The sequence below is a fragment of the Lonchura striata genome, chromosome 5 (assembly GCF_050655825.1).
Source record: "Lonchura striata isolate lonStrDom1 chromosome 5, ASM5065582v1, whole genome shotgun sequence".
Lineage (NCBI taxonomy): Eukaryota > Metazoa > Chordata > Aves > Passeriformes > Estrildidae > Lonchura > Lonchura striata.
This window is the reverse complement of record NC_140707.1, coordinates 27,608,852-27,627,032: the sequence shown is the minus strand read 5'-3', so window position 1 is coordinate 27,627,032 and position 18,181 is coordinate 27,608,852. Positions and strand designations below refer to the sequence as shown.

Here is an 18,181-nt window from a genome sequence, read left to right as displayed (position 1 = left end):
TCAGTTAAAACCAACTTGCTCATTTCTTACACCATGTGTTGTGCACTTCCCTCCTTAGCAGTCCCCACCTTGGTCACACACAGAAGATATCCTTGGAGCCATATTCTCAGTCACACTGAAGGAAATAACACTATTTGAAAACAGGATGTGCACAAGAGTTTGTTTTGTTTTTTTGGGTTTTTTTTATTTTTGTATGCACATTCCCAACTTAAATCTTCACCGAATATTTGGGCAAGGGGAGAACAAATTGAAGCCGAAAGCTTTACATAACCAGCAAACACATAAGCAGCAACAAAAGGATGGAAAAACAAGATTATGCTCTGAATGCTCTTGTCTAACATGACAGCAAAGCCAGGAAGCCCTGCAGAAAACACAAGCTAGATGCAAACTGTTTTATTTCCTATTGCTTCTGTGTTTAAAAACATCCCCAGTATGCATAAATCAAGATGTCACTGGCAGTGAAAACAGAAGCCCAGCTTAACTCCTTAGCTACAAGGCTCCATTAATCCCTCTCTAACATTCTCACTAGGGTCCCCAGCTTTCTTTTGCTCTTATAATATCAAGCGATGGCAAAAAAAACCCAAACAAACAAAAAACAAACAAACAAAAAAAAAACCAACCAAAAACTATGGCAATGACACATATGGAAGAAATTTGTATTCACTTTTCAGATAATGAGAAAAAATATCTCCCTCATAGTCACAGCAGTGAACACTAAGGCAAGCAGGGGCTACTGGGGCATACGGACAATTATTGCAATTTTTTTAACCCGAATTTATTTATAAAAGCACCCGAAACACTGAGAACAGTCACAACTGTAGTCCAAAATGGACCAACATAAAATAGCAACATCATTGCTTGGGGGCTTTTTTAAGATAATCAGTCTTCAGAAACATTTCTAGTTCATGCTTATGAAAGCTCTGTTTATTATTAGTGCAAGGTAAGAGAAATGCTGTCCACAGTAAACTTACTGGAAGGAGAAGCTGGAGCAATAGAAAGCAACAGTTTTCCCCTAGAGAAAGGGAACCTCCTGCTTCGGCACAGCCATGCTAAAAATCCACACAGCTTTTCTTTGGACAAGGTGTAACCCACTGAGGTCTGTCAGGAAGGTTACAGATGTTGCTGTCACAGTGCATCTGAGGCAGCAGGCACTGCATGTTCAACTTTTTTTTTTTTCCACTTTCCTTACAATCCCAGATGTGAACTATTTTCACAATTATCTAAAGAATTTATCAGCAATTTCTTCACTGGTTTATTTTGGTAAAAGCTATACCTTCTAAAGAAAAGAGTACAAAAGAGACAATGCTTAAAAAACCTGCACGCCTTTTCATATTAAAAGCTCCTAAGAGATGCTACAGTCTTGTCTGCTCCACTGGCATAGGATAAGGTCATTCTTTATATGATACAGGACTTAATCTTCTCCAACATATTCTGGAGAACATAATGCCTGAATGAGTCATGTTCTACTGTATTTTAAAGGAAATTGAATCTCACCAGGAAGTGCAAAGGTACAAGACTCAAATGTTGGATACTGCAATACATACTTTAGTTACCTTTTGAACAAAGTTAGCTAAACCAATGCTAATCCTTGAGAAATCTACATGCACAATAATCTGTACACAATATTTTCCTAACAATTTGATTTAAAACCTACTAAAGAAGGAAGCCAGGGAAGAGCAATAAGTTTTCATAAGCCTAAAGTGCAAAAAGTTCCAAGGAATGTAAAAAGGTCATTTCCAGTCACTACACAAACCTGATTTATTCTCAGCATGATACCAAGAAAGCACAGGTAGTATTTAACTGATCAGTTGCTTGAACTGGCTCGGTTATATAGTAGTCTTTGTAATACCCAGCACAATTTTATCTTCTTCCACATACTTAGTGTTTATGTCTCCTGATCAGGACTTTTCTCCTCTATTTATACTACATAAATAAAAGCAGGCTTATTAAGCTAGTGCCATAGAAATAATCATAGAACTGAGAAATACAAAGTGTATTTAGAACACATGTTGAGATCTGCACACACAACACCAACAAAACCCCATCAACAGGGAAAGCACTCATCTAATGAGAAAAATAACCCAATTTTTTTTTTATCACAAATCCTCACCCTAAAAATTCTGTCTGAAGAAATTTCAATTTGGCATTTACATAATTTTAAATGGCAATTACATTTAGGGAAAGCACCTTCAACCTATGACATTTTTATTTCCTATTTCCACATGCTAAAGTAATTCCTACTGAAGGATTACAATTAGCAAACTGGCTTAAACTTTAATATTGTAGTGCGTTATTTTGTTTTAATCACAAAAAATACTGAAAACAATTCTTCAGATTGTGACAGAAGTTTATACAAATTTGAAAAGTTTAAGCTCAGAATAACCAAGAGGAATAAGCAAGTTTTAAGTATTTAAACTGTTCAGGAAGACCTGCAGATTCAAGACCACCAAGGCCAATATACCATCTGGCTTCTCTGAAAACAAGTAGGTACTTGTCTTTGAAAAAGACCTATCATAAGAAAAATAAGCAAGTACATATTAGAGAAACAACAAGAGATCAATACAACTCACATATACCAACCAAGTGGTCTCATTACCAAATCTGCATTCTACTCTTGATGATGTTAAAACAGATTCTACCTTAGTTCTTACCGATTCTGGGGAAGAAAGAGAAAAAGTGGCATATTCTCACCTCTGGAAAACTAGAAATAAAAGCAAGAGTGCCACCATGATTCAGTATTAATATCCTGGAATACTTTAAAGTCCATAGAATTTCAAATCTTCTCCCCTAATAACCATTTCCATCGTCTTCTCTCATTATCATTGCATTATCAAGACCATTAAAAGTTACTGGAAAGATTAACATTTGTTGAATGATAGTCACAGTCCCAAAGGTGACATTTGAACAATGAACAGCAAATACCAGAAGAAGAGTGACTTATGTCATCCTTCAGAACCATATACCATAATTCAGGGCCCCTAAACAAATGCAAGAATGAAATATGCTAACAAGACAGCTGACTTCATGAATAATAAATCTGAAAAAATTGACCATAGTCAAAAAGATATAAATTTCTTAATCTTTCTGCCAGACATAGTGGAGGTGAAAATGTGCAACTAGTCTTGGCTTAAAAATCATGAGGAAAGGCATACCATGAGTACTTTAAGTTTTCCAAACACAAGCTTTTTTTCCAAACTTAAACACCAGTACATGTAGTGCTTTTGTAAGAAGAAACATATATTCAAAATGAGTGTTACAAGAGATATTTTAAAAGGGAGTTAAATTCTTGTCCCTCTGTAGTAATCAGATTTTTGTGAAGCATTTCAACTTCCTGTACATGAAAAGGGGAGGTATTTGCAAACAAAAGATTAGGCTTTACTGAGCTGTTAAGCAAATATGTTCTGAATATTTACCTCCGCATCTCAGAACTACCATAATGCAAAACAGCAGCCTGCCAAGACCAGTACTCCATTCTGATAATAGCCAACACCATAACGATTCAGAAGACTCCATAAATCTCTGGAAATGCAGCTAATTGCCCAACACCATATCCCAAGTGAAATTTCTTCCCAACTGACTGCTAAGCTTAGACGCATGGACTGAAAACCAGCGTTATCCCTGCTAGCACTCTTGCTAATGTCATTAATCTTTACAGAACTGTATTATTTACCTTAGTGAATCATAGAATTTAAATCCTCAACTAAACTATGGGCTATATACAAAAATTCTTACTATTTATTGTAATTCCAACCTTCTAGGGTCATGCAATACACCAAAATTGTTCTTTATTGTCAAAGTATGCTGACAAGTCAATTGTCTTTAAATCCCCTTTTGCTTTATTCTCCCTCTCATTTTTGAACTTGCTGTTGCTTTTCCATATGATGAAGCAGAAAAAGTATTTACTGAAACCCAGCTAACCTGAAGCTCTTCTTGGTTTGATTTTGTAACAAGCACATATTGGAGAAGTCATTCTTTCTTTGAAGGTCTGAGTGACTGCTGTGAAACGCACGTTGTCATTTTACTACAAAACTCCAAAAAACTGGCGCAGAAAAAAAGCAAATCCAAAATGAGATTAAAAAGTAACAGTTTCATGTTAGTAGCTGGCTGTCACTCTAGAATAATATTTGTTTTAAGAACCTTGAGTTAATGAGTAGCCCATGGCTATACGATAACCATTGTCTCCCTTGGAGATTAGTCTCCTTTTCAGACAGGTTTATCACACAGGATTTTTACTTCATGTCCTGTGCACTCCACCCACACCACTATGCTCCAGGGATCTTAGGGAAACAATTCATGGGGAGAGTTCCTGTAAGCAGGAACATTATTATTTTCACTGGGAACATGGATCCAATTTGCATTAGTTATTCCCACAGCTGTTGAATCCTGCCTTTTTTTTTTTCACATGTAACAAGTTCATATACCAGCAAAAGGATAAGGGGACAGTTGATTTTACTTAGGCTCTTCGAGAAACTTCAGAATTGCAACACCCTTTGGTAATAATGCATTATTTTTCATCCAAAACCATACCAAAGCTAGGAAGTATTATGCCTGCTATTTTTATGAATACTGACCAATCTACTCCATTGTTTGGTCAGCAGTACCAAACAGCTTTAATCAACTTTCTCTCTGTAGAGCTACTAGAACTTTGTGCCGTTCTAAAAAAGCTTAGGATAAATGTTAGTGAATTGCAGAATTAAGATGAATGTGGGGGGGGAAGGGGAGCGGGGAGAAGTACCTCTTCCTTTTTCAATTGGCTAGGAACCAAAAAAGCTCTGGGTGGATTTGGTTGCACTTGCAGTCTGGCTCCCCCATCAGAACAGCCTTTGACTTTCTCCACTGTTCCATAGCTTGACTATGTCCAGATTGACTTCTACAGTAATTGATGGACACAGTAAGAGCAGAGAACGTGGAACAGTTACTGAACTTTAGTTTCAAAGTAACAGCAGAGGACAAAATTTTGTACAAAGTTGCACATTTCAGCCTAATCACCCTTCATTTTCCATCACACTATCAACTGGCCCTCCAGAAAGCAGGAGGTTCTTTCCCACTCAGGTTCTGTGCAGTCCACAATGGGTGCAATGACCTGGTGCAAACCTCACATCACCACCAGTGCCTCACTGCCTTAGTCCTTGAGACTGGTCAGCACCATCTTCTGGTCTAACTCATGATACCATCAAAGTGCATACACTGATTTTTGGCATAACTGGGACTGGACCCTTCATCCGCAAAGTCACAGACCCAAACAAACCTCATGCCCACCTTGGCATGAAACTGTGCTAGATCCACAAGCAGAAGAAAATATTATACACAAGCCATAAGACAAAAACTGTCAGCCAGGGATAGAAGGGCATGACATTATTTTTGCAGACACAGGCAAGTGAGGAGTCCCCACAGTCAGAAACATAGTGCCCTGTGATACCTGGTAGCCTGCTACAGGCCTCTACTTGCTAAATGGGAACATATGACAAGCCAGGCCACAGACATTTATCGGGATGAACAATAAATCAGTCTTTTAGGTCAGGCATGGACTGAAATTCCCCGGATCCAAGTTCTTCAGGCATTTGTTTTGACAACTACAGTTCAATTGCCAACAATGACTGTACATAAGATACTATTGTGTGCAGTATTAGAAAAAAAAAAAAAATCAAGGTCTTAGTAATAATGGAAAATAATTTTCATTCGTTTATTAAACCCAGACAGGAAATGATGATGTCTGCTAACAAAGTTTTATTACATGTAAAAACACCATCCTTATTCCTATATTTGCTTCCTCTTTGCTCAAAATCTGCTTAGTCAGACAGCAAGGCTGTTTATAGCACTGGGGACTATCAGCCTGGTGATCTCTCTCATGCACTCTCAGGTTTGTTTTCCAAATTCTCAATTTTTTTTTTTCTACCTTTTGTCATTGGAAGAGTGCTTCAGCACTTAAGAATTCAAAGGAATGAATTTGAATTGCATCTTTTAAAACACATCAACATCTTCATGGAAGTTGTCCTTCAGAAATTAAGCAACCGCCATGTCAGCTTAAATCATTATGCCTACTGAAATATTTAACACCCTTTTATTTTACATTTTCAGCTTGGCTCAGAAATACTATGGATAGATGACACACCTAAACAAGTAGAACCAATGTGTTTAAATTTGTCTGTCTTTATAATAAAGTTACTTCCTTCTCATGAAATTCTTGCCAACTTTTTTATTTTATAACGCCCCCCCCCCCCATGTTTCAGAATAAAATGTTTAAACATGGGAATTCATAAATCTACTAGGTAAGATTATTTCTTCTTTAATTATAGAATGGATTACAACTAAAAAAAACAAACAAAACAGACCCAGCAAGTGATTTTGTCCTGCAAGATAGTGGATTATATTGCATGTGTTTCATGAACTGCAGAAAATACTTCTTCATTAACACGATGCCTCTTTGCCAGTATTCCCAATGAGGCAAACAGTGAGAGCTGGTAAGTCTTCACTCTACCTAAAACAAAGAGGAACTCAATTTAAACAGAAACATTGATTCTATTAACAGGAATGAGAAAATACAAGTCTGAACATATAAATAATACCCTGCCCACTTAAAAAGTTATACCACATATAGCAACAACTGCCTACATTTTAGTGGATGACTGTGCATATCCTGTCTGAAACAAGCCTGGAAAAATACTTACAAACACTAAAAAAAAAACCAAAAACCAAAAATTACCAGCTTATTACAGTACAGTGTGAAAACACAAAGGTCCCCTTTAAAAGGCAAACCCACCACATTACCTACAAACTTGTAGTTAAATACCTAAATTCTTGTGAATTACAAGCAAGAACCCACAATCTCCCCTTTCTTAGATGAGTTCTCATAGCACTTTACTCCACTTGCTCAAGCCTCAACAAGCTCAAGTGACTCAGGCCAGTACCTTCATATTCATAAGGGTGGGGCAAGGGAGAAAACCTCAGAACAGACACTTTGGGGTTATAAGAATGCAAATCACCCAATTCAGCATTTTGAATAGCACCCATAACTCAAAGCTAAAACTGTGCTACACCAGACCACATGGTAAAAGCCTATCATATGCCCAATAAAAAAAAAAACCATTCATAAATACATCAAAAAACCCCTGAAATTTCAGGTTAGAGTTCAAAAATTGCTCATTACCAATGGCATCACAATAATCAAGTGAAAAAGGGACAAAGGAAGAACAACTGCTGTTAGATGTCCATCCAGAAATACTGTGCAAAAGAAACAATACTCTTTAATGCCCAGCAAGTCAAGCAGCAGAAGGGTGTCCAACAGACCCACTGTCTTGCAAGATTAAGGCTAGAATTGAACAAAAAATCAGCTACAGCCATTAGGCTGAAGTACTCCTTTCACTATTTTTTTTGCTCACCTCTAAGCCGTCAGATTTCTCCCAAACCTCAAAACTCATCTAATTTAATAAAAAAAAAAAAAAAGTAACTATCTGGCTACAACAAAAAAGAGACACGGACAAGACCATAAGAACATCAGAACTGCAGGTTAGCTCAGGCATCCCAATGAGAAATTACGAGGGAACCAAGAAAGGTTGGATCACAGAACAAAATAAGACAACACAGGAAAAAATTAGAGCCATCTGAAGATTTGTGCACCTTAGACCAGAACATGCAAATACTTCAATTTCTAACCTCTTTCCTTTGCTAGAAGACATGCAGATAACTTTAAACAGCAAGACCAGTGCCCAAATATGGTTTTTTGAATGTAGGCTGGTCAGCTCCTTAAAAAGGAACCAGTTCCCAGCTAAACCAGCAGGTGAGATTTCTCCAGCTGACATGGAACTGTACTATTAATATGGTTTTGTTTAAAACAGTTTATCAACATAAACAAGAGACAGAAGCATGCCCAGAAGCTTTTTATTTCTTTCCCAAGTACATTTGTTGGTCTAATAAAAGTTATTAGCCCTCCTCACAAACTTTGTTCCTTTTATATCTGATGGAAAACAGCCACACACTAACACTACAGTAGATATTATAATCATGAAGGTTTCACAGATTGGAGTTCCAGCAACACCTTGATATCATCAGACAGAAGACTGACTGGAAAAAAAAAAAAAAGGAAAAAGCTATTTATCATTTACCTGACACAAACCTGAAACCACAGAGTTAATCTGGTAACCTGAGCACATCTGCAAAATAGACACCTCATAAAAAAACATCTCCATCCAGTTTTGCATAACTTGTTAAGGAACAAAGCCTCTCCTGAGCAACTCCATGCTGGTTTATGAAGAACCATGTAAAAGAAAAGTTCTCTAAATTAGGAAATTCTAGACTGAAGTTTATGAACTGAAGCAGTAAGAAAAAAAGTCAAGATCACCTCTATGCAACCTGTTTCACACAACTTCTGTTCATTATGTTTAAAGAGCAGGAAAATTCTCAGATAGAAGTCCCAAGAACTTAGACATTTTAGTGTACAAGAGGGACAACAGTGATCCGGTCACTGAACACTGATGATAAAAATATTCAGGGACCACCTTCATAACCTAAGCAGTGCAGAAAGGAAGGGGAAAAGAAATTAAAAAGCATGCAGATATATTCTGAAGAGCTCAAGTTGCCAGACCTGGATCATTTAAAGATATAGTTTTCTACAGGCTTACATTCTAGCTTAATGGTTTTACTCTTCCAGTATTCAGAGCAAGAAGGAATTTGATCTATGACAATTTGATCCAAGACAGTTATCTCTGTCTCTTTAATTTGTGCCACTCTTCAGAAAATTCTATCTAAATTCTGGTTTGGGGATTACTTTTTTTGTGCATGTACATGTGCATTTAATGCTCTTTTCCCATAATCAGGGACAGAGGTTTGCTGATTGTGTGAAAAACTTGCAGCTTGACTAGTTTATCTTGGCTGATAGAATAAAAGGAAACTAACTTTTGAGAAAACTGCCATATTTTCCCCTCCAAATGCTAAAACTATCACACTGCTCTTTAGGTATTTAGTAATATTCATCATTCTAGCTGTAAAATTAAATTATTTTAAATTACTGCACAGAATCTCAGGAACAGGGAAGCTCCTAGATCACAACTAAATATCAGAACAAGGCCGTGAAGCAACAATTCTTCCTCAAGTAGTCTAAGCTGATGAAACACTTTCCAGTACTACTCTATTATTGCAAAAATAAATTTAAAAAATAATCAGATTTATTCATTTCATGTACACTTAATTACATAGCTTTTTTTTTTTTTTGTGTAATTGCAGAGTAAGATGAGTGAAAAAATTGCTAAGAAGGACTTTGAAAAAAGAACCAAGCAAGCTTCACAACCTTATCACCAACCATAAAGGGCTAAACATGGGTAAAAAGCAATGGACAAGATCACTTTAGTAGTATTCCACTAGCAGAAACACACATTAAAGTTGCTTGATAGGTCATCAGTGATGGCAGAATATGCAGATCTGACAATACTGAGTTCAAACTTGTATAGACAGCTATCTAAAAATTACAGTCTCTTATTAATTTTACTCTTCAAGTATGCTTTCCCTGGGCCCACATCCAGCAGATGTAACAGATGGGAACTGCCAGTGAAATATGGCAAAGTCATGCAGGCCATCATGTGTGAACCAAGCTTCCTGAACACGTTCTTGAATCAGACTGCTGGATTCAGCCAGGCACCCAGAATCCCACCTGCCTTCACGTCACACCACAACACAGCCAGCACTTCTCTCAGGTAGATGGAACATGACTTACAGCCAATTGTAAGGTCTGAGTTATTCATCAATATCCAGTTCACGATGAATATATTTATAGTTTACCCACAAACTGAATGTAACACTGTGTCAGTGCTCTGATGCCGTTGCCTGTGCCAGGACACCAGCTTAGTCATAGCATCTCCTATTTTCAGACATTCTGCAGTTCTTCCCAACATTCAAGCAGAAGGATACATCACCAGAAGATACATCACTAATTATTTTTAGAGTAATTGCCACTAATAATCACATTACTACATTATTCCATTCAGTTAAGTCCTTGCTACCACCAAAGTAACTGTTACCTAAGCTTTCTGTTCTCACAAACACCATCATGCTATCAACATTATTCATGTAGCCACACAGGCTGCAGGAACTCATTCACCTGAAAGCTAACCTGAGGAGAGGAAACAAGGCAGGAAAAAAAAAGGTTTTCATTCAGATGAGCATCTTAACCTACCGGTCTTCCTGAATCCTGATGCTACTGCGAAGGAGAAGAGGGTAACATGCAGAGACATGCAAGGAAAGAGTATTGCTACATTGTAAGAATAGTCAGCTCTTTTTCTAAGTAAAGTAATAGTTCCTTTTACTTTAGGGACCTTGAAAATTATCTATTCTTCTTCTATCTACTCCCTCAGCATATTGGAAAAAGAGCACTCTAAAAAGATAAGAATTATTCACGTTCACTGTACACACCAAAGTAACTTACTAATGAATTCTGTGGTTTCCTAAAATAACAAAGGTTTTAAAATGCAGGATTTATTTGGCATTTTCTCCAAGAAATCAATAATTAACTATAGAACGACTCTTCAGGGAGCAAGGCTCTGCAGTTATTTGCAACCTGATGCAGAACAAAAGAAGAACCTTGGCAGTGACCACCTGAGTAATATCACCAAACACTTCCAGAACTAGGGAGACATAAGGGTGTTGGAACTCAAAATGTCCCTCAGACATTTTTGGAGGTTCCAGGCCTTGGTCAGAAGCATTTTAGACCCCAACAAGCAGCTGGAAACAGCTGTGATTTTGAGTTTGAGACATGGAATGAGTTACCAACTTTGAAGGTGGAACAAGCAGTCATAAAGGGTTAGATAGTATGGTAGAAGTAGTTACAAAGTAGAGGGGAGAATTTTTTAGTATTGTACAGGGGGGTTTTAGCACCTGTACGGGGGGCGGGGGGTACTTTGTACATGGGGGTCAGAAGTTTTAAGATGGAGGAAAGTGGGCCGATCCTGTTCTTCCTTCTTCTTCCTTGCCTCCATGTTCTTGGTGATGGATTGGTTTAGAGTAGAAAAGCACCTTGTAACATAGGTAATAGGTATTGGGGAAAAACTGTAAACATGCAACACGTAATATATCATATAAAAGATAGCAGCAGCCCTGGGCAGGGGGAGAGAAGAAGACAGCAGACAGAGAGGGTGTCAGGGGTGTGTGTGACTCTGCCTGAGCTGCTGCCCAAACTGCAGTAGCCAGAGAAGACAATCTTTTAGATAGCTTGCAATAAACTGCCTTGAGACCAAACAACAAGAGGCAGCAGAGTTTTCTTTGGAAGCATGGGTTGGAGGAGAGACTTTACCACCACATGGAACCCCTGAACCAGGCCAGGGGTTCCAGCATAAGGGAACAATACACCTGGAAAATTTAAATTGCTCTCTTACAGTCATGACTCCTTTTCTACAAATCTAATAGCCCATGAAATTCACATCTCAAAGTAACAGCACATTTCAAAGTAACAGCACATTTCCACTACTATACTAATGAATATGACAAGTTAATATTTAATGGAGATCTAATTTTACCTGCAGACAGCATTATGTAGCTGTTTCACAGTTAAGCTCTCGTTTAGCAGAGGTACTGCTCACGTCTAAGGTTTTGAAGTAATACTGAAGAATATAAGTAAGTAGTGAATGGAGTGCCAGTGGCTCACAGAGAGACCTAGATTTATCTGAGGAGAGCAACCTGGGACCCCACAGGTAATGTTACACCTATAAATAGAAGCAAATAAGGAGCATGTATTTCCTGCCCAATGGGACCGTACATGTCTGGTTTACCGTTCTGAGTTATTTTATTATTACTGTTAGTTAGTTTATTATTTACTGTTCTGAGTTATTTTCAGCTCCCTTAGAGTAGGGAAAATAGCATGTGAAGCCAAGAATCTGCAGGGAATGGAATGCAAGAGAAACACCTGTTGTAAAGTCAGTTAAAAAACAGAACAAAGGTACACACCATGCAAGCTGTGAAAGGTGAGAGGTTGCAGCAGTTTCTAGAGGGAAGACTGCCTTATAAAGGCAGAAGAGTTTCTTCACTGGAGATGACTAAAGGGAAGAAAGGTGAAAGCATTCCCTACAGCTACAGCAGCTGAAGAATGTCCAGTGCTATTCCTTTCTTCCTTTTAATAGAAATATTTTCTATAATTAGGAAGTTTTGAACAGTACCCAGAATAAAAATTGTTACCTACTTTTTATATAGAGGTCTGCTAGTTAAAAGCAGGTTCAACTGTATGATGCACCAGCCAAACTGACAGCTAAGCTTGCTGGATGATTTTTCACTGCTCCCACTACAAGATGCACTCCTTACCATTAATGGATTTGATGATCCTTATGGCTCTCTTCCAAGTCAAGATATCCTACAACAGTACACCCCATTCAAAAGCAACAAAGGTTTAATCTAACAGGTGACAAACAGCATACTGGGTTTTACTGACTCAGAACTAAAACACTGCTGTGCTTTTTTCACATGTAGTCCTCAGCTGTTGTGGCTCAAGGTTAGAACTTCTCTGCATGACAATATTATTCCTATTTCACCATAGCTCATCTTGAACTGGGCAGTATCTTAAGGCATTTCTTAAAGACCCCTCCACAAGTGCAGAATGGAAGACAACAGAACACCAGTATGTGTTACTTTTCTTCTAGCCTTTAAAATTACCACAGGGGTAACACAGCAAAATCCTGTATCTGGAACAAATGAAAAAACTGGCAGCTTAAATTTAAGTCCCTGACAGTTATAGCTGAATAAAATAAATGCATGACATACAAGTCTCCTCTGTGAAACAAATCTAGCAGTGTGCTGACCTTGAGAAGTTCTCTTACACTGTTTTTTAAAAATCACCAGTATATCATATACTCAAAAAGACTGAATTTGCATAATTACTGTGCTATTTCACTGCAACATACTTTCCAGTGACCTATCCTGATGAGATGAAGACTATGCAAGGCAGCACATATATGTGGTGTTTATAATGGATTAACTGACATTACAAAGTAAAATCTGCAAGTGTGAGTGCTATTAGTTTCTATCAGACATTACTCAGTTTACAGCTGTAGCAACTTGCTCTGTCTTGCAGGCCACAGATCACCTGAGTAGACAGAAATAGTCTGTGCTGTCTTCAGGCACAAATGTCCTGACCAGAAGTTTCCTCCTTTTGCCATCTGTATTTTCCTTGCCTTTCCAGGCCATTGCTTTTATCTAACTGTCCTCAAAGCTGAAGATGTGGAATATGAGAAAAGGCTAGCCTTCAATCATTTTTAGGCGCTTCTGTTCAAGTCACTAGGTCAACACTGAAAGGACAAATAACTGAGCAGGGAATGGTACGACTGTATGGGTAACAAGATCTAAAATTTAAATGGAGAAGAAATCCCTCTTGCAGACAGCCTCTCTCTCTTTATTACATTTATACTCTAATAAATGCTGGGAGAAGGAGCTGTGAATCTTTATCAAATCAGTGTAAGCATCTCTCTCAGCTTCAATCAGTATAATGTATTAACCTACTAAACTACAAAGTTTATAGTACAGGTGAAGCTCAAATTATGGTTGTGTCTAACAGGTAACTGTTTGTAAAATACTTTGTTTCTCTCTTCCCTTTTTACATAACAGTTCACCAAAACCACTACAGTACCCAATACTCCTATGAAAAAATGCATTAGAGCCTCAGACAGCACTGCTGAAGATTACACCATGTCAGGTTTATAAGCATCACTAATATGTTTTACTCCTAGCCAATTATGATATTTTAAAACAAGATAAAAAGCAAGGTTTCATAAGTGAGGGAACAATGCCTGCCTTTGTTGTTAATCTGAACTTCAAGAGCAGATCAATGTTATTTGTAAAACAAAAGTTTGGAATCTTTTCTAAAGCGGGTAATATGGATCTCTGGTAAATGTTGTTGAGCAAAGCAATTAAGCAACACTGATCTCTAGTCAAAACTGGACTTAAAATATATCCTCCGTAAAACAAATAAGCTCAAAACGGTTGTCTCTTTTTTAATGGAAAGAATGCACAGAAGAAACCATAGAGTTTCACCAACATCATTATTAATGATGCATTCAGTGGAAGGGTCAAATATACTAATCAACCACAGAACAGACTCTGGCTTTACTTAGGTGCTAAACTCAGCATCGTACCATGCCAGCAGCTCATTCTTTTGAGCTTTCTTCCTTAAGACTTGACTGGATTTTGAAGCACTTGACTGAACAGCAAGCAGCACCCAGAGAAGTTTTGCTGTGTGACCACCTAAGTCTGTAGTTGTTTGTTAATCCGTAATAAATTCCCTATTGTTTGTAAGCCTCAGCTTCCCTTTTTTTTAGTACTCTGAGGCGATCAGAGACACTGGGGCCGCTGCTCTTGGTGGTATGATTAGCACTTAGCCCTCCCCCCTTTCCAAGAGACGACAAGAGAAGGGGAGGACCAAGAAGGAATAAAGCAGATCTCACTCTAAAAGTTTATCAGATAAATGTGACACCAGCTCGAAGGGTCGAGATCTAGAACAGGAGCAACTGTTACTGCTGCCTAATTTAACACACTTGCACTCCAAGTATCATTTCTCAGCACTACAAAGTCAAAACACAGAGGGTGTTTCTCACACCAAAAAGTTAAGAAAGCATAGCCAAAAAGGAGACATACAAGACCTTCTACAGGGGTAGGGAAAGCACATGGAAAGCTGAAACTGCAAACCACCTCCTTCCCTAAGCAGTAAGGAATAAGAAAGATCACAATGGTTTTATTAATGAGGACATTTAGGAAAAAGAGACACCACCAAGAAGCAGACCAATACATTTTGCTTGCCAGAGCCATCAACACTAACTAATATGTTACTGGGACAGACCTATTTTCCCATTATTCTACAGGTTTTTCTTCAGCCCTGTCCTGCTCACAGCAGAGACCCAAACACCTGAAGCTCCCACTGAAAGAGGCTGAGCAAGTGGCATTACCCAAACTTCTGCCTGGGCAGACAAATGTCCGCAGTTTCTCTGTCAAGCAGCAAGGACGGATGTTTCCATTTACGAACACAGTTGCTAACAGCAGGCATAACTCAGCCAGGAATAAGAATGGGTCCCCTAGGACTTCTAGCCTTTCCCACTTCAAAATATCAGTGCTCCCCCTTCCTGCCATAATCACATACAACCATCCCCCCCAAATGTGCACAAATAGAACAGCGTTTTAAGGGAGAAAACTTTAAGAGCATAAGTGGGACAATACTGGGTTTGGTCAGGAGTGAAACATATCAGGAAATAGCTGAGAACAAGCGAGTAACACACAAATGACTCAGGATCCATTCCCATTACAATGGGGAAAACAGGCAAGTGTTTTCCACACATGGACAGATCCACCTACCCTGGGTAAAGGAAGTACAGAACAAATGCCAATTTTTGTAGTGACTTCAAGAAGCCCAAAATATTTTTCATAAGAAAACCATCACCCTAATATCCTGAGTGTATGGCTGCAATAAACCTTGATTCTTTTCTGCTTTAGAATGTAATTTTCACAGAAGAAGTACAGCTGTTATAGTGGGGCATAGTATTTTGAGTCATAGAAGTAACTTGCATTAAACCCTGGGTTTGACCTTTTTTTCTAATTACAGTAACACTCTTTGACACTGCAGCTTTTACTTTTATAAAGTCAGCGTAACAGACCACCTGTGCTTTGTGGTTGTTACAAACACATCAAAACAAGCTCGTCATTTCTATTTTCATTGACACCCTGTAACAACAGAGTGCAGCCCTGTGACTTACAAGACACAAGGCTTGCAGTACATGGCACCCAGGCCCCCTCACATGCCACAAACACTGCCCTTCCACTGCTCAGCCTGCTGGAGGAAAAGCCAGCCATCCATGTCTGCCCCACAGAGATTCAGCATTCCCTCCATCTGAGGGGTCAGACTCGCAGTAAAACTTTGTATTGACAGCTGCTTCCAGAGTTGGATGCGACCCGTGTGAAGGCAAGTAACAAGTGCACTCTCAGCACCAAAGGGATCAGCTGCAGACAAAAGGCAACACACACACCAATGACCCTTCTAAACACACCACATCCATCAGCTGCGACAAAATAGTTTACCTTCTGTTCTAGGCACAGCAGTGTTAGAAAAGGAGGCAACCTATATGGCAAAGACCACATTCAGGAACTGCCGTGAAGAACAAACTAAGGGCAGCAGGTTATCGCTGCAGCACTAGTTTTGCTGGAGCATAAACCAAGTGCTCATGCGATTTTGAAGCATAATTATTCACAGTTCACCTGAGTGCAGGTCGCCAGTGAAATTCATGCAAGAAGTAACCGAGAATATCTCGTTTGGGATACTGGTAGCATATCAGGTCACTCCCATCAATTACATTTCTCTCTCCTACACTGAGGTTTCCAGACCTAAAACCCGCAGCAAACAGCTCTTTACCTTCTGTCCCTGTGTAATTAGCACTATTAATCCCAGGCTATCCAAGCCCCCTGGCGTGGCTCTGATTTGGCGTTAATCTCTGCCGAAGTCTCTTCTTCCTCCCTACAGAAAGCCATTTAAACCTTGGCACGCCTTTGGGTTTAGGGTGATGTTCTGTCGCAGGGGGATTAGCCGCACACTGCACTAGCGGGAAGCACAGAGAGCTGCCACACCTGGCCCGGCGATAGCGCGGAAAGGGAAGGAAAAGTTACTTTTTCAGAGAGCCACGGCTCGGGACACGACGGGAGCTCCCGTGCACGCCGTGCTCCCGCGGCTGCAGGCGGGGACGCCCGGGGCTGAGGCGCAGCCGCCCTCCCGCTGCCGCCGGCGGGACCCGACCCGTCACCAGCGCCGCACGCGGGGCTCGGGCTGCCCGGCCGGGCGGGAGAGCCCCGCGGCGGCGACACCGGGGGGCCGCACTCACCCCATGAGCCAGTCCATGGCTGGGTCCCGCCGCGCCGGGCAGCTCCCGCGGCCGCCGACTCGCCGCTCACCGCCCGCTCATGGGGGCCGGGGCCGCTGCGCGCTCGGGGCTCCTCCCTCGGCCGCTGTGTCCGTCGGTGCCTGCCCCGGTCTCTCGCTCGCTCGCTCGGTCCCTCCCCGGCCGCGGGCGGGGCGGCCGCCGGGTGCCCCCCCCGGGCTGACACTCGCGCACTGGCGCGGCCGGAAGTAAACACACCGCGCTGGCCAACCCGGAAGCGGCCGCGCGCCGCCCGCCGCCCCGCCGCGCGGGGCACGCCGGGAGCTGTAGTCCGGGCGCGGCACCCCCGGCGGCTCGGGGACCCCGGCGTCACTCGGGCCTCAGCGCCCTGGCTGTCGCCAAGGCACGCCTGCCGCGGCCGCTGAGGCAGCGCTGCAAGGCAAGTTGATGTGCTGGGTAGAGATGGTGATGAGAACCTGGAATTCTCACGGGGTCGCCAGGGTCTGACCCAAGACTGTGCTGCAAAAATGACCAGAGAGCTGCTGAAGTGACGATACCTATCCCCAGACAGCCCAACAAGCGGCTTGCATTAAGTCCTGGGTTTGCCCTTTTTTTCTAATTACGGTAACACTCTTTGACACTCCAGCTTTTACAGCCCAACGCTGCACTCTTTGAGATTTACACAACCCTGCTTCTAAGTGGACGTCCTTTCCATGGGGTTGGTTGGCGCACAGCGTTTCCAGAGGCTCCGCAGAGTGATGTCCCCTCGGCCGATGTCCCCCGGCAGCACTGCCCAGGTGGGGATGTCCACGGGCAGAGCTGCTGGACACCATCCCACGCTTTGGACACCTGTACGAGTTCAAACCTGCCTTGGACAGAATGATGGTGATTTCATCGGCCCGCTTTATTTTGCCATTCTCCTATAACAAAAATTCAGCCTGAGAATTATCTGGGTATATGGCAGTGTACCATAAGAAATGGAAGGCCAGAACTTGCAAATGTTTGTTGTCTGTGTTCCAATAAAGTATTTCTCTTTAACACATTTTATCTTCTAATTTTTTTTAGTTTTACTTATCCTTGTATTTAAGAAATGTAGCAGAGGATGGGAAAAAGGTCTTACAGCTAAACCCCCCATACTTTCCTGAGTGGCTGGGGCAAGGATTTTTTACAGTGTTTAAAATACCAGATCAAACCATCTGCAGAAAATAATTATCCTTTATGCAGACACTCGATCCAGTCATTATCTGCAAACATTTGAGAACAGATGTCCCTCATTTGAATTATGTTTTCTTGTTGGCCTTTGTTATGGGTATTTTTAGCAGGGCATTTGAGGATGAGCTCCATCCAAATTTACTGTG

At 40.6% G+C, this 18,181-nt stretch overlaps 1 protein-coding gene across 1 annotated transcript in view; it reads right to left on the bottom strand.

The window, feature by feature from the left end:
* The window catches only part of MOB2 (MOB kinase activator 2), a 109,617-nt gene extending 92,605 nt beyond the window's left edge, over positions 1-17,012 (bottom strand). Inside the window, exon 1 of the mRNA XM_021526718.4 lies at positions 16,827-17,012. Within this exon, the coding sequence (XP_021382393.1) occupies positions 16,827-16,843 (17 nt within the window). The 5' untranslated portion in view covers positions 16,844-17,012. The remainder of the gene's footprint in view (positions 1-16,826) is intronic.
* Between the last annotated feature and the right edge of the window lie 1,169 nt (positions 17,013-18,181).